This window comes from Callorhinus ursinus, unplaced genomic scaffold (assembly GCF_003265705.2).
Source record: "Callorhinus ursinus isolate GAN/ISIS: 27379988/994484 unplaced genomic scaffold, GSC_fseal_2.0 scaffold52, whole genome shotgun sequence".
In the NCBI taxonomy this organism is placed as follows: domain Eukaryota; kingdom Metazoa; phylum Chordata; class Mammalia; order Carnivora; family Otariidae; genus Callorhinus; species Callorhinus ursinus.
Genome location: NW_027397114.1, coordinates 8,073,809 through 8,094,228, shown reverse-complemented (window position 1 = coordinate 8,094,228; position 20,420 = coordinate 8,073,809). Strand labels below are relative to the sequence as shown.

At 52.5% G+C, this 20,420-nt stretch overlaps 1 protein-coding gene across 1 annotated transcript in view; it reads left to right on the top strand.

The window, feature by feature from the left end:
* The first annotated feature begins 6 nt into the window (after positions 1-6).
* Positions 7-20,420, top strand: part of PLXDC1 (plexin domain containing 1) — a 55,566-nt gene continuing 35,152 nt past the window's right edge. The window contains exons 1-2 of the mRNA XM_025859402.1: positions 7-133; positions 7,973-8,151. Coding sequence (XP_025715187.1) covers positions 58-133; positions 7,973-8,151 — 255 coding nt within the window. The 5' untranslated portion in view covers positions 7-57. The remainder of the gene's footprint in view (positions 134-7,972; positions 8,152-20,420) is intronic.

Genomic DNA, 20,420 nt, shown 5'->3' with positions numbered 1-20,420 from the left:
CCGGCCCCTCCCTCGCCGGGGCCTGCAGCGGGCCGGGGGCGGGTCCTGGCACCCACCATGCGGGCAGAGCTCTGGCTCCTGGTGCTGGTGCTCAGGGAGGCTGCCCGGGCGCTGAGCCCCTCGCCCGGAGCAGGTAGGACCGGCCAGAGTTGGTCGGGGTGGCCCGGGGGGCGGGGAGGGGGCTGGCCGGCGGGCGCGGGCGCGGGCGCGGGCGCGGGCAAGTACCCACCGGCCGGCGATGTCGGGCTGGTGCGGGGACTGTCCGCGGAGGGTCAGGAGCTCTGTGGGCTGTGGCAGGTGGACAGGGACCCACTTTCTTAAACACGTAGGGTGTGTGAGTGAGGGTGGAGGCATCAGACCCTGATGCCTCCCACCTCTCCTTCCCTCCTGGAAGGACACTGGAGGCACCCCAGTAGAGGGGGCTACATAAGGCAGTGGCCTCTGGGCCGAAAGAGGAGAGTGGGGGAGTCATAGGGACCCCTGGTCACACCGAGGGAGGCTGAATTCTGATGAGATGGGGAGTCTGGGGTGCCTCCTGCCCCAGCTTTGCCACCTCCTTCTCTTCCCTCCCGCTACGCCCCACCCCAGCCCCAAGCTGACCCAGGTTGGGTCTGAGTCGGATTTCAGATTTGGGGGCTGGGTGGGAGCAGCCAGGGGGATGGTGGAGACCCAGCATCTCTCCCAGAGGAAGCTCTGTAGCAGCCTGTCCTACTGTCTTCCTCTCCCTATTCGGAGCCTGGAGAACAGCCCTGGGCTCAGGAAGAAGCCCTCCCCTGCCCCCCCCCCCCATTCCCCAGTCTCCAGGATGCTCCTGGTCTCCAGCCTTGCTCTCCTGGTGGCCTCTGGCCATCAGCTGCTCTGGCTGTGGATGGTGGGGGGTTCCTATTTGCACACTCCTCTCCCCTACACCAGTTCTCCACAATCATCTCTCTGCCCTGGAAGTCCTTTCTCAGGTCTATCTTGAGTCTCTTATATTATAAAAGAACCATTGTTCAGCATGCAATTTCACATTCCCTTCCTTTCTCCTCAGGCACCCAGAACTTCTCTGGGGTTGGGGAGGTGGGTAATTTGCAGTGTAGCCTCTTGACAGAGAGAATTGGGAAGGTAGAACTTTATGCCTCGGGGACACAGGTGTCCCTTAAATGGGATGGAGCGGGGGCATGGGCTTGTCCAGGGAGATGCTGTAGTTGGGCTGCTGTGTCTCTGGAGTGTGATAGCATCAGGCACAGCATCTGTGACAGAGTTCTTGACTTTAATGGTCCTCAGTCCTTGTGTGTAGATGAGACAGGCCTGGGTCCCTGTGGAGAAGGAGGGTGGGGAAGGGTGCTGATGGTGGGAATGCGGGCAGAGAGCAGTGGAAGTTGGTGTGGCAAGAGGCTGGTGGTACAGAAGCACCAGTTTTCAGGGAGACCACACAGAGAAGGGCCGGAGACTTGGCTTCTTGTCCCAGCATCTCACTTGCTGTGTGACCTTGAGCAAGTTACTTTCCTTCTCTGGGCCTATTTCTCCACTTCTAAAGTGAGGCTGTGAGCAAAATCTTTGACTCTTGGTGGTGGGATTATGAGAGATTTTTTTCTTCTTTTTTAGGATTGTCTTTCCTTTTCAGATCTGTTATGATATATGTGGGTAACTGGTAATTAAAAAAATATATATATAAAGGAAGAGGTTGGACAGGTCAGATTTTGAGGTCCTCTGCAGCCCCAAAGTTGGTGAGATCTTCTGAACTCAGAATGTGATTGGGCGATGAGGAAGGGCTCTTGGACCCCTGACTGAGTTGAGAGAACCACGGAAAGGGTTGGGGAAGGGGAATTGGGAGGTAACGAGCCTGTGCTGGGGGATGGTGGCCAGCCTGGGGCCTAGCTGAGGGCTGCCTCTTCAGAGTCCGGTTGGGGTAGTAGACACCTGGGGAGACCAGAAAGAGAGGGGCAGGCAGAGACTTGAATCAAATTTCTAAGTAGAGGACACCTTGTCTTCTCAGCTTTGCCAGAGACTCAGCCTGGAAAAATGGACCTTTCTCTGCGGGAGGAGAGATGGGTCGGACTTCAGGAAGCACTAGGAAGCCAGGGTGGGCAGCTGCTGACTCTCAGTCCAGCGGTTCTTTTCACCAGGCCTGGCTGGATTTGAGGAAGGGCCTGTGTGGAGGTGGGGGCGGGGGTGTCTTTTGGGAAGAAGAGATGTGGGGGGTAGGGCATTCTGGGGGGGCTGCTAAGCCTGGCTCGGATCAGTGGTGGAGCCCTCAGACCTGATGAAAGGGCAGCGGGGAGCTGGACTTGAAGGGGTGCCATCCAGCCCCAAGACTCCAAGCTCTCTGGGCTGGGGGGCCCTCAGGAGGGAGCTGAGATCTCCCCTCCCTCTAGATGGGTTGGTTTGTTTACTGGAGTCTTGAAACTTCATCCATCATGAGAACAGGAGCAGGAGAAAGATGAATGGCCCAAAGATATAGTCGGGAGGTGAGGAAAGACCACGAGAGGCTGATAGACAGATGGACGGACAGACAGGAAGATGGCCTTAGGATGCACGGGGTGCAACAGGGGCAGCAGGGTCTGGCCTAAGGGGAATGGGAGCTGCCTAAAACAGAAAGAAGAGGCAGCTGGAGGGCGTGTCTTTGGTCCAGGAGTCAGGAGATCAGACCCAACACCTATCCCTGGCGACCCTGGCAACTTCCTCCTTTATTTGCACCTGGGTTTCTTCTTCTATAAAATGGGGTTTGGACCAGATTACATCTAGGGCTCCTATAGCCATGATTCTGCCCACCAGACACTTCCAGACAAACCAAGACTAAAATCTGAACTTCTTCCAGCGGCTGTCAGACAGCCTCCGGCCATCCCAGCACCTGCTCTCGCTCTCCCCAGCCCCATCCCTCAACACATCCAGGCTGTGGGACGCTGGTCTTCAAGTCCTGGCGTCTCTTCATCCAGGTCTCAGTCAGCTCAAGGGCCACCTCCTCAGAGAGGCCCACCCTGATGGCTCTGCCCAGAAGAGCAATAAAGCCCAACCCTTTCGTCTGCCTGATAGCACTCATCACCATGTCACATTCTTATTCGCCACATTCTTCATTCATTCATTCATTCATTCATTCATTCATTCATGGGTCTTTTCCAACTAGAATCTTCTTGGGCACAGGGGTTGTGTCCGCCGCAAGTTCACTGTCACCCCAGCACCCAGCGCAGTGCCTGGCATACAGTAGGGCCTCAGTGAATGTGTATTGAATGAGAGTGAATCAGGAGGTGGTCACGGACCCCAGACTCTCCCTTAGAGAGAAACTCACAGAGAGCCGAGCTCTTCTCTCCTCTCCTCTTCTCCTCTGACTACTTGGTGGTCCCTTTCTGCCAATTCCCTGTGCCTACCTCCCTCTCCCCAGGGGAGGGTCCTCACTGGGAACCTCAGTGGGTTTCCCAGCAAGAGGATGCAACTGGAGGCTTTGTAACGAGGACGCAAGATTTCAGCTCAGGGTCTGGAGACTCTCTCAAGCCTCTAGGAAAGTCAGTCCTCCCGTTAAACCTGGGGAAGGCAGGGGGACTTTGCTGGGTGCTTTGCGTATATTATTTTGTTAAAGACTCAAAACAACCTACCAAGTGTTATCCCCATTTTACAGATAAGGCAACTGAGGCTTAGAGAGATTATGTGATTTGTCCAGTGTCACAGTCAGTGAGTAGTAGATTCAGGGTTCATCCTCGAGAGCTTGTATGATTCCAAACCTGTGCTCTTTTATTGCTGTGGCATGGCAGTGAGCTTTCTAGGCTGGGCCCCAGGGGAAGTGTGTTCTCCGCCAGTGGATCTCAAGGACTCAGAGCTTCTGAAGATTCCCCCCTCCTTTCCTCCTTCCCTTCCCTCCTGCCTTCCCTCCCTCCCTTCCTCCCTCCCTCCCTCCCTCCCTCCCTCCCTCCCTCCCTCCCTCCCTTCCTTCCTTCCTTCCTTCCTTCCTTCCTTCCTTCCTTCCTTCCTTCCTTCCTTCCTCCATCTGTGCTTACTGAGCATTTGCTCTGAGTCAGGTGCCTGGAGCCTACAGATCCACAGGCAGCAACTACACGTGGGGATCAGGGATGGGACGGTGCAGGTAGCATTTGGGGTGATGGGGGACAGATGTTGGGGGATGCTTTGGGAAGAGGTGCCATCTCATGGGATTTGAAGGATGAGCAAAAACTCATCAGAGGGGTTCATTTATGGAGCAGAGTGGTCCTGGCTGGGAAAGCCATTTGTGTGAGGCCCTGTGGCCAGAGAGAGCCGGGCTGGGTCCTGGAGAGGGCTTTAGGGAGACAGGAAGCTGGAGGAGAGAGCAGGGATCCGGTCACCGGTCATGAAGGGCCTTCGGCTGGAAGGCTGTGGCGAGCTTGAAGCCTGGGAGGGACGGAATCAAGTTTGTCCTGGGTGTATGGGAGACTAGCTCGAGGGCATTAAGGGTGGAGGCTACAGGAGCTCCTGGACTGTGTGGTGGCTGTGGGACCCGAAGGGCAAGCTTGGGTGGCGGGTGGGATGAGGGTGGCTCGACCAGGCCCTGGGGCTGGGCATGACGTGGGCTCCTGCAGTCAGCGCAGGGCTTCTTGCGCCAGAGCAGGGCAGTGGCCTATGGAGGGGATCTGGGACAGTACTGATGGGCCGTACCCCTGCGTGCCAGGGGACACAGGTTCCCAGGACAGGACTCCCGAGTGGCCCCCAGTGAGCCCAGCCCATATGCCGGTCCTTCCCGGGGCTGTCCCTGCACCTTAGGAAATCCCCTCTTGTTGCCCTTGTGGTGGCCTGAGCAGACCCTGAAGTCAGCCTGCCTGGAAGTCAGCCCACCCGTGTGCGCATATCCTGCCACGGACTAGTTGCATGACCTTGGGAGATTCCTTAACACCTTCATGCCTCAGTTTGAGCCTAGCACCCATCCCATGGGGTTAATGTGGGGAGTAAATGAGTTAATGGGTTTCAAGCATTTGGAAGAGCGCTAGCCCTGACTAAGCATTCTCGAAAAGTTAGCGGTCATTTCTTGTTCTCCCTATTACTGTTGTGACGGCCCACTAGACGGTGGGCGATTTGGGGCCGTGGGTGAATGAACGGGTGGATACATGCCCGGAGTGTGCTCTGGGCGCTTCTGGCCGGTGCTCACAGGCAGCTACACTCACATGCGGAGGCGTGAGATGGGGGCTGAGCCGGTGAAGCTCTCCGGTGCAGGACAGAAGGTAGAGCAGAGTGTGGCCGAGGGTCGGACAGGTTGGCGACAATGTATGGAGCATGCAGGGAGGAGGGCCGGGCCCTTGGGGCAAGTGTGTGCGTGCACAGGCACGTGGGCCCCGACACACACATGCGAGTCACCAGCTGTCTTGGCTCCTTTTGCAGGCTGAGGGGGTGATGTCCTGTTCTAGCCCTCTGGGGGGGGGGGGGGGGGGGCGGGGAGACAGATGGGGGGGGGGGGCTGAGAGGGTCAGACTGGGGCTAGGCCAGGGTAGGGCAGATTCCTGGGCCGCTTCCCTCTCCAGCTCCTTCCCTGCCTGCCCCATGGACTCTTTGCCTCTGACCTGGGCCCTGAGCTCTCTGATTATAAAGCCTTCTCATTTTGCACTTGATGCTCATGGCAGCCTGTGCTGTAGGCATGACTGTCATCCCCGTGTTAGTGATGAGGAAATGGAGGCTCAGAGAGGTCAACGGACGGGTCCAAGGTCACACAGCCTGTGGGTACCGGTGTCCCTTTCCTGACCCCACAGCTGGTTGGGCCCCCCTTTCCAGCCCTCTTCTCAGGCCTTGGACCCCCACTTTGCAAGTATCCTCCTGTCTCAGTTGCAGGATTGTGATGTCTGCAGATCTCCAGCGTCCCCTTCCACACCTGTTCAGCTCCTCCATTCGCTCTGCACACGTTCCTTTCCTGTTCTGGCTCTAGCCCAGGCCCGAGGGCTGCTTGCAGGACAACCTGGGGAGCTGGGCAAAGCAGCCCAGCGCAAACAGTTCTATCTCCAGAGGCAGCTGTGGGCCCCACCCGAGAGGGGCAAGACAGCCCTGGCTTGGGGTCGGAGCCATGGGCAGACTGGCTTCCCAGGTCTGGGCGCAGGCCCATCTCAGTCAGTGGGCAACTTGGGGAAGGGGCCTGGGGGCCGCCCCTCTCCCCACCTTCTCCAGAGCATCTGGTTGCGATTAAGGGCAGAGAAGTGAGTGGGGGGGGCGGCAAGGGTCCAGCAAGCACCGGCAGCCAAGAATGACTTAATTGGATAAAATGTCTAATGACAAACCAGGGCCCCACAGCAGAGTCCTGGCCCCAGCCTCAGGCCTGGTGCTGGCCAAGCCTTGTCTCAACCTCTGTCCTTGCTGGCTCCCAAGAGTTAACTCCAGTATCATGTCCTCAATTGAACAGTGATTGAGCACCTACTGTTTGCTAGACACTGAGGATACACATTTGCAGAAGATGGGGAGAATCCTGGGGGAACTTGTCTACCAGGGAGACAGGCATGTAGTTACACCATCGGGTGCTCTAGGAAAGAGTGTTATATCCAGGAGCTCTGGGGAAGGGTGGGGCAGGCAGAGGTGGAGAAGGGCGTCCGATGCCAGTGGGCCTGGAATTGATGAATATCACAGGAAATACCAAATCCATCTCTCCGGTGGTCTGTGTGCCATACACATGTCCATAGTAGGGGTGATAATTGCAGTAGCAATATAAGACACATCTTTGGGGGCACAAATCTTTCCGAAAAGGAAAAGCATGGTTTCTGTGATACTTAGAATACATTTAATGACCGAGAGGAGACAGAAGAGAACACCGAGTCTAGGAATGGCTGCTAAATGGCTGGTGTGCAGCGTCTTTCCAATCCTGTGTCCCTGGCAGACATTGTTAATTGATCATGACAATCTTTCCTGCTGCACACAGATGGAGCTTCCGAGTTTGTCTCAATTAGAGTGCTCCTGGCTGTCATTAATCGATTGGAGATGACTTTTGAGATGAAACCTATTTGCCATCCTTGATGGTGGCGAAGCTCCATGTTTTAGGGAGAAAGGGACTTGCCCAAGGGGTTTGCAAATAGTCATAGGACTAAACAGTGGTCCCCATCACGGAGACATCTTCGATCGTCACCATCTGGGAGGAGGTGCCACTGGCATCTAGTCGGCAGAGGCCGGGATGCTGCTGGACTTGCTACAACACTCAGGATAGCCCCCATAGCAAAGAATTCTCCAGTCCAGAATGTTGATAGCCTTGAACTAAAAGAACTCTACTCTCTAGCTTCTGGTCCCCGGAGTCCCCTGGAAGGTGAGATTTTGTGCCATTTCTGACAGAGAAATAAGGAACGGGTTTGGAATGTTCCAGAGCAATGGTTCTCACTCTTGTCTATAGAGTTCCGTTCAGGGCTTCTCAAAAGCTCCCCTGGGGATCATTTAAGACTCCTAATGCCCAGGCCACACCACAGAACAATTGTATCAGAATCTCGGGGCCCAGACACGAGGAATTTTTTTTTTAAAGATTTTATTTATTTATTTGAGAGAGAGAATGAGAGGGAGAGAGCACATCAGAGGGGATAGGGTCAGAGGGAGAAGCAGACTCCCTGCCGAGCAGGGATCCCGATGTGGGACTCGATCCCAGGACTCCAGGATCATGACCTGAGCCGAAGGCAGTCGCTTAACCAACTGAGCCACCCAGGCGCCCCAGACACGAGGAATTTTTAAAGCTCCACGAGCGTGCAGCAGAGGTTGAGAATTACCCCTTTGGAGGTTCGGAACTTGTCTCCATACCTAACCCAAGGTGTGACATTTTTTAACCTCTGTGAGCCCCTGATTCCTGTCTGCAAAATGGAGAACATCTATCTACTGCGGAGGGCCGGGGTGAGGGACTAAACGTGTTCTGTGTGCGGAGTGTGTGGTGTGGGACTGGCACGGGGCTCTCATGCACGTGGGGTGTCCCCACAGTCAGGGATGGCGTGGGGTTGGGGCTTTTGTAGAGTATGTGGGCTGGTCCCCTCCTTGGACCATCACTCTGACTGCTGGGACTCAGCTTTCTGTCTCCTTCTCCCAGGTCAGGATCCAGGCCGAGGCTCTGCATGGGCTGCCAAGGGGACCATGCAGGGCTGGAGTCGGAGAGCCCGAGAGAGCCCTGGGCAGGTGTCAGAGTCGGACAAGACCCAGCTGAGCCAAGACCCGGGCGGGGGCATGCTGGCCATTGACAGACTGCCGGATAACAGGACCAGGGTGGTGGTGAGTGCTGGAGGAACGGGGAAGGGGAAGGAAGTGGCGCTGGGAGGCTCCCCAGGTGCCCTATGTGTATTTGTCAGATGCACAAATCACATATCCTTTGGGCTTGGCCTTGGATGTCAGCATGGCGAGGAGGATCCCAGGGGAGGGGATGAAAGCAGGGCCCAGCCCGGGACATGAAATCTTCACATCTCAGAGCTTCATAGATTGCCCCCCTCCTTGTGCACCCAGAGAGGTGAAGTGACTTGCCCAAGGATGCACAGTATGTGCACAGGGTTCGTGACACTGGACTCTTCCACTGCCTGAGGCCTCCCCTGAAAGCTGAATGAAGGTGGCATTATTAGTCACATCCAGCTGCCAGCCGAGGCCCCTCTCCCTTCCCATTTCTGCACCATTTACAGACGGCCGTAGCCCCAAAGGGTTAAAGGCTGCAGAGGATCAGGCGGGGCAGAGCACAGAGGAGGAAATTAGGGTGAAGCTCAGGGGTGAGACGTCCTCTGCCTGGGGGCAGTTGCGGGGGGGGGGGGGGGGGGGGGGCGGGGCTGAAGGGGGGCTTGGAGGGTCGAGGCCCAGAGGGGGCGCTGTCCTTGCAATGTCTGGCCCCCCCCCCCCCCCCCCCGGCTTTCTTTACAGGAGGCTGGCGGGGACTGCGTGTCTGTGGGTGAATCCGTCACCATGTGTGCGTGTGTTTGCACGGGTGCCTGAGGGCTTTTGCGTATTACGTACGCTTGCCCGTGTGTCTGCCACCGTGGGCTGTCTGTGCGTGTGTGTGATGAATGTGTGCGACCGTACAAGTGTGAGCGTGCCCCTGGCCGTGTGTATAGGCGCCTATAGCTGAGATTGAATTCCGAGGACGCAGAAAAACTATGAAACAAGAGGAAGCAACAACAGGATGTGCTTCTTGGCGTACATTTCTTTATTTTATGTTCAAGAACGATCTTTTTACATCAAAGAAGTGCGTGCAGGTAGTCAAAAAGGTCAAACGGTGCAAAGATCGGAGAACAAAGCACAGCAGACCGCCCCGCCCCTCCGCACCTGCCCGCCCCGTCCCTCCGCACCTGCCCGCCCCTGGCACCTCCCCGCCCCGCCCCTCCGCACCTGCCCGCCCCTTGCTCCCGAGGTACCACTGGGGGCCGCTTCTCCTGGCGGTTACCACCATATTTCTAAGTAATTTGCTTATGCTGCTGACTCTTGATTAATTCATTCAGACATTATCTGTTGACTACCTGTTGTGTAGATGAAGATCTGTCTTTTATAGACTCCCTCGAGTGTCATCCTACTCTCAATATTTTTGTTAAATTCATATGCTCTGCTTTATAACATAATCATGTAAATATTGCTCGCCACTAACCCAAGCAGGGTAATATCATTGTTTACTTTCTTGTGTAATTTTTGGTTTTCCTGGATCCTTGCCCCAACCCCCATTTGCTTAGTTTTCTGTACTTACCATGATTATATATTCTTATATGTTCACTGGCCTCAAATAGAATTTTTGGTGTGGTCCAACCTGTTTTTATCCCCCCCCCAACCCCTCTCCTCTCTCTCTCCTCTCTCTCCTGTTGTCCTGCTCCAACCTGGGCTGCCTGCTGCCCCACCCGCCCGCGCCACCTTCATCGTGGGACCTCCCTCTCCTGGCGTTGGAACCCCCCTTGTCTGTCTCCTGTGTTGGGCGCCCTATTCTGTGGACCCTGTGTCTTCTCTTCCCTGCTTCTCCCCCTGTTTGTTTAGCTTCCTGAAAAAGGTTACACAGGAGGGAAAGTTCTTTAGAGAGCTCGCATGCCTGAAAATGCCTTTATTCTATCCTCACACTTGATTGATGGTCTGGCTGAATATAGAATTCTAGATTAAAAATAATTTTCCTTCAGCAGTTTGCAGGCATTATCTTCTGGCTTCCAAAGTCACTGTTGAGAGGTTTGATGTCCTTCTTACTCTTGTTTTTTGTTTATTACGGCTTTCCCCCAACCTCTGGAAGCATTTGGGGTGTAACCCCAGTATTCTGGAATTGCGGTCATGTGCCCTGCCTCTGGCTTTTTTTTTCTCCCACCGTGCTGGATATGTGATGCACTATTGCAACCTAGGACTTACATTCACCAGTCTGGAAAGTCCGCTTGTTCTATTTCTTTGACAATCTTCTCTCTGCCTATTCTTTTTTTCCTACAATTCCTCTTGATTAGATGTCCATCTTAGGGATTGATCCTTGAATTTCCTTCTCTCTTCTGTTGTCCATGCCTTTTGCCTTTGTTTGTCTGTGTAGTTTGCTTGGTGTTGGTGGTGGTCCATTTTCTGGAAGATTTTCTCAGCTTCATTTTCTTAATGTTACTGATCTTTTCCCTACTATCCTATTTTCTTTTTTTTTTTATTTATTTTTATTTTTTTATTTTTTTTCCTACTATCCTATTTTCAATTTCCAAGAACTCTGTATTCTTTTCTGATTTTTTTTCTTTTCTTAGGAAAAAAAAAGCATTCTGTTCTTGTGTCATGGATGTAATATCTTTTCTGTCGTAGGATATTTTAAAAATTAAAATTTTTTTTCCTGCTCTGCCCTCCCTCCCTCCCTCCCTTCCTTCCTCCCTCTCTCCTTCCTTCCTTTCTTCTTTCCTTCCTTCCTGTCTTTCTGTCTTTCTTTCCAGTGGGGGAGTTTAATGCAGGGACAGCTTACCCAGGAGTGGGCAGGGTGAAGGAAAGCAGCAGAGGATGGTAGAGTGCTTTGGGAACAGCAAGAGTAGGAGCAGCTAAGGCCTCTCTACACTGGAGCCGGCAGGGAGGGGGGTGACCCAAACCAGCAAGAGGGACTAAATCTAAGAACCGTTGCAGTGGGGACTGAAGAGGAACGAGAGCCAACCAGCAGCCTGGTAGGGAGGGAGCTGGGAGACTCATAAATGCTCTGAACTCTCCCTCCTTCCGCATCGTCTCCATGACTTATTTTTCCTTTTACCTCAGGCTCTGACATGGCTTGGCACTAGTACCAATCCTGTCTATTTACAATTTGATATTTTGTTCATCATGGATTTTTTTGCTCTCATTTCTATTTTAAAATGTTGCATGAAGATATTCTCTATCTTGATGGCTGGGTTTGTTGGTGCCATCTTAAAAGTTGTACCTGAGGTCAGGGCCCCACTGCCTCACCTAATCCCTCTTTGAGATGGAACCTGGTAGAACCTCAGAGAACAAAGCCCCAAGTCACTTCCCATTCTGCCCTGTCTTCTCCATCCTGGAGAACCAAGGAGCCATGGTGGGATGATGGAGTGGAAGACCAGGGAGGGGGGAGAAGTACCCTGAGTAAGGGGGCCCCTGGACGCCCTTCCCTACCCCACAGCTTTGTTGGGCCATCAGTTAAAGAACTGGTACTTGGGACGCCTGGGTGGCTCAGTTGGTTAAGCGTCTGCCTTCGGCTCAGGTCATGATCTCAGGGTCCTGGAATCGGGCCCCGCATCAGGCTCTCCGCTTAGCAGAGAGTCTGCTTCTCCCTTCCCTCTGTGATCTGTCTCACTTTCACTCTCTCTCAAATAAAAAAAATCTTTTTTAAAAAAATAAAAGTTCCCATGTGATTCTGATGGTCATCTAGGTGTGGGAACTTCTGATCTGTAATATGTCAAACCAATTTTAAAAATCAGTTACTAGAATGACCAGCAGAACCTGAAGCTTTCTCAGGTACCACGTGGCTGTACTTGACAACACGACTTCCACCATCCCAGGAGCGTCATGGCCCCTGGGGCAGCCACACATGGAGAGTCCACATGAAGGAGCAAGGTCCCCCCTGGCAGGAGACCCCTCTGACTGCCCCAGAGGCTGCGCCCAGCTCTGCCTGAGCGACAGGAGAATCAGACTTCTACCTCAGCTGGAAGAGAGTTCAGATGTCAGATTGGGATCCGGAAGACGGCCTTGGCAGGCTAAGTGATAGTCAGCCTCACGCCAGATGAAACTACGAGGATAAATATAAATCCTGGCCCTTGAGTTTAAAATAAGGTGGGAGAGATGGGTCTTAGTGGTAGTCCATGAGGAAAAGATGTGGGGCTCCTCGCGGCTTGTAGGCTGGAGATGAGTCAGGAGTGTGAAGTGGCTGCCAAGGATGGAGGTAGGAAAGCTGACTGGAAACCAATGGAAACCCACAGAAACCCGGGAACTGGGGCTAGGGCTCTAGAGATCGTGCAGGGCATTTCTTGGCCTGACCATATGCTGAGGGGCTTGTGACCCCTTTTAGGTGGTTATCTAGAAATCAGAGGAGTCCAGAATGGCTGGTGGAGCTTGCGGGTATTTAGCCTGGTATAGAGAAGGCTCCAGAGAGATGGCTGTTTTCTCAGAGGCTGTGACTGCTGCAGAGGGAATAGACTGTTTTGCTCCACAGAACTTAACACTTCCTGCACCAAATTATCTATGTATTTGTTTATATTGCCTGTCCTCCCCACGGAACGGAAGCCCCGTGAGGCCCGAGACTTTTCGGACTCTGCCACCGGTGCCTGGCACACGGGAGGAGCTCCTCCTTTGAAGGAACAGAGGAAGCAGGGACGTCTCCCTCCCCAGAAACCTCGGAAGACGGGGTTGTAGAGGAGAAGAGGTCGTGCTCGGGTCCGTCCTTGGACTCAGTGCCTCCAAGGACCCCAACTCTACTCTACTCTTGGGTTCCCTCACACATAAGAGAAGAGCGGAGCTTACACACGCCAGAACACGTGGGCGCACTAGGCCTTGCCCTGATCGCTGTTCGATGGGGGACACTGATGATCACCCCCTTCAGCACAGAGGGCCTCAGGACCCACCCCCACCCCCAGGCTGTGTGCCCACTCTGCCCTGGACGGTGGGCGGCCTCGGCCACTCGGGAGCCCAGAAAAGGGCCCCGGAGACGCCTGCTTCTCCCGAGTCTCTGCTCAGCTTCTCTGAGAGCTGGGGTCTGTTTGGCCGGACGAAACCCGATCTAGACCAAGACTTGGTAGCAAAGGACTAGGCAAGAGGGGAGTGGCCGGAAGAAGATATTTCAGTGGATTTGGTTTGTTTTGTTTCAGAAGGTTTTCTTGAGTCTCACCAGGAAAACGTTTCTGCTACTTACCTATCAGAGCCTGCATGCCTCTGCTCTGGGGCCATATCAAGGGGCCGAGGGCCTGGCAGGTGGGCTTCCATTTCCTTTGCTGCCCCACACACCCACCCTGGAGGCCTCTCATCTTCTTTCATTGGTCCCCGGGACACCCTCTGGGCCATGGGATTCCCTTCTGGCTCAGGCCCTCTGTCCAGCCCCCATCCCAGACCTTCCCTGCTCAGTCTCTCTGACTGTCTTCCTGTCTTGCCCCCGCTGGCCCGACACTTTCTTCCCAGTCCCTTCTCCCCAGATCCCTGCCCAGACTCCCTACGCAGCCCTTCTGCCCGGCCCCTCTGCCCAGCCTCCCTAATCAGAGTCCTCTGCTCAGCTCCTTCTGCCCAGCACCCTGGGCTGGCCACCTTGCCACAATGCTCTGTCCGACTCAGACGTTCTTGCTCAGAGGCAGCTCTGAGGCCCCAGGCCAGAGCCCTCTCCTTAGATTTTATTCTCACACCCGCTCTACCGCCACACCCCAGTGGAAATAGGACTCTAGGGCAGCCTGGGTGGCTCATTTGTTAAGTGTCTGCCTTCAGTCAGGTTATGATCCCAGGGTCTTGGGATAAATAAATAAAATCTTTAAAAAAAGAGAGAAAGAAATAGGACTCTTTGTCTGGACCAGGCTTTCCAGAGATTTTTCACCAAGACCAATTCACCTTTTTTTTTTTTTTTTTTAATTTATTTGATAGAGACACAGCGAGAGAGGGAACACCAGCAGGGGGAGTGGGAGAGGGAGAAGTGGGCTCCCCGCGGAGCAGGGAGCCCGACGCGGGGCTCGATCCCAGGACCCCGGGATCATGACCTGAGCCGAAGGCAGACGCTTAACCAACTGAGCCACCCAGGCGCCCCCCACCAAGACCAATTCTGAGGCCCTGGAACACTGGCACCTTCTTTGGAGGGGGTGGGTCGGGGGTTGGAGGGAGCTATAGTGAGAAGTCAGAGACCCTGCGCTGTGGCTCAGTTTAGTCTGAGAGGCTAAAAAGGGGAAGGAAGCCTTGGACAAAGTCCTCCCATCCTGGTGACTTCCAATCGGAGTCCAAGGTTTTCTTGTTCTGGGTTTCAGATCTAGCCCAGAGTTTGGGAGGAACCAAGCTTGAGAACGTTCAGATTTGGACGTTCCCCTGTAATAGAATAGTTCTCTCCATGGTAGGAAAGACTACCTCCTCCCACCCCAGTCCTCCCTAGGGCCCCGCTTCCCTAAGTTCCTCTTCTCTCTGGCCAAGCAAAACTTCCCTGCTCTTTCCCCACCCTGGGGGGCGTAGGAGTGCTGAGGGACCCCACATCCAGGCAGTCACCATGTGGTCCAAGATGGTGGACAGCGAGAGGGATGGATGAGTGTGATGCTTGCCTGGTTTCCGCAACCTCCCAAAGGACGCGGTTCCCGAAAGGAGACCTCTAGAAGGCCTCCTCCCCAGATGGGAGGGCCTGGGGGAGATGGCATGGACAGACAGACTCATAACCCAGACACCTGGTGAGCAAGCGGTGCTCATGAAAGGACTGCACCGTGCCAGTGGGCCCAGGGGAAGGGATGAGGTGAGGAGGCTGAACCTGGGAGAATTCTGGGAGTAGTGTGTGAGGCGGGTGGAGGGAGGGGAAGCTCACGAAGAGAGAAGATAATGAGTTTTGTAAGAAGAAGGGGTGTTTGGGAAGGTGGGACATGGAGCCGAGGTGTCTAGTCTCCAGAGCTGTGGAAACAATCTAGCAGTCCTGGCTCCCCTGGTCTTGACCCTGGCATGTACCAGCTGCCTGACACTGGGCTGGATGCTTAACCCCTCAATTAATGAATCCCTGCAAGCCTCCACTAGCTGCAAATTTCCCAAATGGGGTGGTAAATACTGATCTCACAGGGTTGACATTCAAGAGCAAAATGCAAGTTTTCTGATCCTATCATCTCCTCACCCGCCCCTTCCGGGTTCGGTACAGGTGCCAAGGACCCCTCCTGGCTGCTCAGCCCCAGGACGTCCATCTCCCACAAAGGTTACTCTTATTGATCCTTTTCCTGTCCCTTGGGCAGGTTGGTTGGTTGGTTGGTTGGTTGGTTTCTTTCTTTCTGTTTTTCACGTTGAGGTGAGATTTACATAACATAAAATTGACCATTTTATTTTTTTAAAGATTTATTCATTTTAGAGAGAGAGTGCACACATGGGGAGAGGGGCAGAGGGAGAGGGAGAGAGAATCCCAAACAGATTTCCTGCTGAGTGTGGGGCCCGACATGGAGCTTAATCCCATGACCCATGAAATCATGACCTGAGCCAAAATCACAAGTTGTTTAACTGACTGAGCCACCCAGGCGCCCACGTAACATTAACCATTTTAAAACGAAGTGCATTTAATATATTCATAATGTTGTGCAACCATCACCTCTATCTAGTTCCAGAACATTTTCACCACACCAGAAGGAAATGCTGTGCCATTTAAACAGTTGCTCCCCATCCCCCCCTTCATCCTGAGCAACCACCAATCTCTGTTCTATTTCTATAGATTTTACCTATTCTGGATGTCTCACATATAAATGAAATCATACAATGTGTGACTTTTTGTGTCTGGTTTCTTTCACCTAGCATAATGTTTTCAAGCCTCATCTATTTTATGGCTGAGTACTATTCCATTGTACGAATATATCACAATTTGCTTATTCATTCATTTGTTGACAGACGTGGGCTGTTTTTGCCTTTTTGCCTTTTGGCTATTGTGAATACTGATGCTGTGAATGTGTGTACATGTATTTGTTTGAGGACCTGTTTTCAGCTATTTGGGCCATATACCTAGGAGTGGAATTGCTGGGTCATATGGCAACTCTACGTTTAACTTTCTGAGGAACCTCCAAACAGTTTTCCCTAGTAGTCAAACCATTTTACACGCCCGCCAGCAATGTATGAAGGTTTCAAATTCTCCACATCCTTGCCAACACTTGTTATTGTCTTTCTTTTTTTAAATGGTAACATCCTAATGGCTGTAAGATGATATTCACTGTGGTTTTGTTTTGTGTTTCCTGAATGACTAATGATGTTAAGCATCTCTTCATGTCTTGTTGGCCATTTGTATATCTTCTTCAGAGAAATGTCTACTTAAGTTCTTTGCCTCTTTGCCCATTTTTAAATTGAGTTGTTTGTCTTTTTGTCTTGGGCAGATTTCTTAACCTTTCTTCATTGTCAAATGGGGATGCTATTGTCTAAATGTAATTGCAAAGATGTTCTACAGGAATCTATATTAAGGGCCTGGCACAGGATCAGGAATGATAAACAGCTGACTCTGAATTAGGCTCTGGTCGAGGTGACCAATCATCTTGGTTTTCCCAGAATTGTCCCTGGGTTTCTGCAGTGAACATCCAGCATCTTGGGAAATTCCAGAAGCAGGCAAACTAGGACAGCTGGTCACCCTACTGTGGTCCCAGGTGTGGTAGATACCAGGTATCCTTGCCACATCTTTGCTCTAAACCTCAGATTCCTCATCCATAAGGTGGGACTGAGAATAATACTTCGTAGAGTTGTTCTAAAAATCAGGTGAGTTGGGCGCCTGGGTGGCTCAGTCGTTAAGCGTCTGCCTTCGGCTCAGGTCATGATCCCAGGGTCCTGGGATCGAGTCCCACATCGGGCTCCCTCCTTGGGGGGAGGCCCGTTTCTCCCTCTCCCACTCCCCCTGCTTATGTTCCCTCTCTCGCTGTCTCTGTCTCTGTCAAAGAAATGAATAAAATCTTTAAAAAAAAAAAAATCAGGTGAGTTAATTGGTTGAGAAAACTAACCAGAAAGGTAGGTGGGGGAAGGTAGTGCTTTTCCCCAGATCTTACCTAGAGGTACAAAAATAGTATGCTAGCAACAAAAGAGGATTTCCTGACCTTGAAACTTCAGGTGCTATGCTTCATATCCTCAATACTCCAAGTTAGCAGGATCAGCAGCACCTGGGAGCCTATTAGAAATGCAGACGCTCAGGGGTGCCTGGCTGGCTCAGGCGGTAGAGTGTGCAACTCTTGATCTTAGGGTTGAGTTCCAACCCCATGCTGGGTGTAGAGATTACTTTAAAAAAAATAAAAAATAAAATAAAATAAACGCAGAAACTCAGGCCCTGGAGAATCAGAATCTGATTCTCGGGTGATTTGGATGCACATTAAGGTTTGAGAAGCACTGCTTTGTATCAAAAGCTTTAAAGCAGGGGAAACAGTCCTAGAGGTAGAAAGTACATCAATAAATTCATCACAGGAGTATTTATGAGAGCAGAAAAATTAGAAGCTACCTGAATGCTCCAACAATAGGGAAATAATTAAGAAAATTGTGGGTTTTCTTCTGAGTAGATGACCAGGAAGCCATTACAAGTGATGGTTAAAAGACTATGTTCAATATCAAAAACCGCTTTAGATATCATGAAACCTGACAGAAGCAGTCCATACAACTGGCTGATCAGCAGGACGATAACCATGTGAAGTTATATTCGTATGGAAAAGGCTAGAAGGAAATATGCCAGCATGGGGCCAGATGAGGGATGGGGGAGGTCTGTTTTTGTTTTTGTGTTGCCTTGTCCTGTCTCTGTGTGGTGATATGATATATATTTATGCTGTCAAAATCCCTGGTTGGCTGATATTTCCTCCTCATGGTGAATCCGTGCCAGGAGTGGATGATTCTTCCATTTCCATGAAGTGTTGAGCATTGAGAAATGCTTGTCTAGAAAGCTGGTCCCCGCCCTCTTTCTGAGCCTGGTCCAACCCCCCAATTCCAGGGCCTTCCTAGGTCAGCCTCATCCATCCTGACACCTCTTTACCCTGGGCCCTCAGTGCTGATGCCAGTGCCCCTTTGTCTGGCCTGGGTCCCCTCCCTTTCCAGGATAGACCCGCTTTCCGCACTCTGTGATGGCAAGTGTTCTGTGTGTGTTTGTTTTAACCTGAGACTTGAATATTTCCAGAGGGCAGATGGAGATTATTATGGGATACATGAGGTAAGGGAAAATAATAATAACAGGCGATGTTATGGGAGCCCTTCCCGAGTGCAGACCTCATTTTATGGCCTGACATGGAATTCACCCACCTACCCCAGGAGGTGAGTATGTCTAATACTGTCTTGGAACAGAGAGGTGAAGTGCTTGCCTCAGGTTGCACAGCTAGTGAATGACAGAGCCAGGACGAGAGCCCAGGTCTTTCTGCCTTAGGAGTCAAAGGGTTTAACATACCATCCCCTCGTGGATGAAAATGCCTGGCATTTTGGTCCAGACAGGGGCTGCTTCTAGACCAGTGCTTTTCAAACTTTATTGTGCAAAAGAATCCCCTGGGAAGCTTGTTCCAGTTTGGATTTTGATCCAGCAAAGTTTGGGGTTGGGCCTGGGATTCTGCATTTCCAACGAGCTCCCAGGTAATGCAGATGCTGCTGGTGTCTGGGGCACATTTGGAGGAGCAGGGATCTGGAGAACATTCCTATGGGTCTTGTAAGGCTTCGTGGGATGGTGGAGTCAGAGAATGGATGCCCCCTCCCCCAGCAATCCCATCAGCACCTCCTGGGTTGGACTCAGCTGCCTGGAGCACCGTCCTGACAAGCCTGGCTGGCCAGCTCTCTCCAGCAGGCCCTGCAGGGTGCCCTTGGTGGCCTGCCCCAGCATTTTTCACCTGCCAGTTGGCTGGCAGTTGACAGGCCGACGGTGACAGCTTAGCCGGAGTTCCTGTCCAGAAACGTCTTGAGCTCAGCCAAGGTAAATGCTGCCCCGCTGTCAGAAATGAAGTGCCTGGCTGGCTCCAGGCATGAATAATTGAGGCAGAAGAAACACTGTAACAGCAGATGTTTAGGATGGAGCTGGGGTTGGTTTGGAGGAGGCAGCCTCCACAATCAAAACCTTTCTTGGAAAGGCCCAATAAAATCATCGTAATAGCTCCTACTTAGCGAACACCTACTGTGGACCAGGCACTGGGCTAAGAGCTTACATGGATATGTTTTGTCTAATCCTTTCAAGTACTCAGTGCGGGAGGTTACTGACGAGGGACAGAAGCTGAGAGGAGAGTAATGTTTGGCACTAACTACTATATAGTGGAGCCAGTTTTTTGAACTTGGTCTGTCTGACTCCGCAGCCCCTGCACCCGGCCCTAGAGCAGTGGTTTTCAAAGTGCACTCCATGGAACCCTAAGGGCTCACAGAAGCACTTCCTGCAGGAGTTGCCGTGGGATGGAGGGTGGTGGAGAAGGAAGTGGCCCGGCTCCAGGCCCTTCCTTCCTTCCCCCAGAATGGCCATACTTTGATGTCATTTATGGACTGAGCTTCCATGGAAGATTAATTGGAAGAAAGGATTTCATGACCAAAAATGTTTGAAATCCGCATCATGCTGCCTCCCAGAATGAATGTGGATTATTGACCAGGGCTTCTTACACGCATTTCAAGGAAACACAGTTCCCTTTGGTGGACTTGCTAAGTAGTCTGGCTCAGGCTATGCCCCCTGACCCTCTGTACTGTCAGGCCACCCCTGTCCTAGCTTCTAGCCTCCAGGCCACAGTGTCTGGAGGGCTGCTCTCAGGGGGAACGGGACTGACCCACGGACAGCAGGCCCAACACACTGACCAGCCTGAATTGGGTGAATTCCTGGGACAAGTTCACCATCAGGCACGGCCTCTAAACCCTTTTAGGAGACGCATGTATATGGATTACGGCGAAGAAGCCCTCGGATTGACCGGCCTAAGGAGGCCTCTCAGGATCTTGCTTGTATTAATTAGGACATAGATTCAGCTATTGTAACAAATGCTCAACTGATGAGGGACTTAGGCACGAGTTTATTCTTCTCCCACATGTAATAGTGCGAGTGTAAGTAAGCGGGGGTTGATGAGGTGTCTCCGTGGTGTTGGGGACACAGCTTCCCTCTATCTTGCTGCTCTCCCCTCTGCAACACGTGCCTTCTATGCTGTGGTCCAAGATGCTTGCCCATTCCTACGAGGACAGCTGTTCTGCTGGTCTAACATTGGCTGGACGTAGTCACGTAGCCCCACTCAGCTGTAAGGAGGGCTCAGACACATAGTCTTAGCTGGGTGGCCATGTGCCTAATGGAAACTAAAGGAAGAAGGAGAGAATGGTTATGGGGAAGCATTTATCCATCTCGGGCATGGGTGGACTTCCTCTATCAAAACTGTGGGTGTTGGCAGCGGCGTGAGCAGGGGCCTGCCGTAACAAATGGGAAGTGCCCCCAAGGTTGGGGGATTTCCACATGACTCGTGCCCTTGTCCCCTCCATGGTCAGTCAAGAAGCCG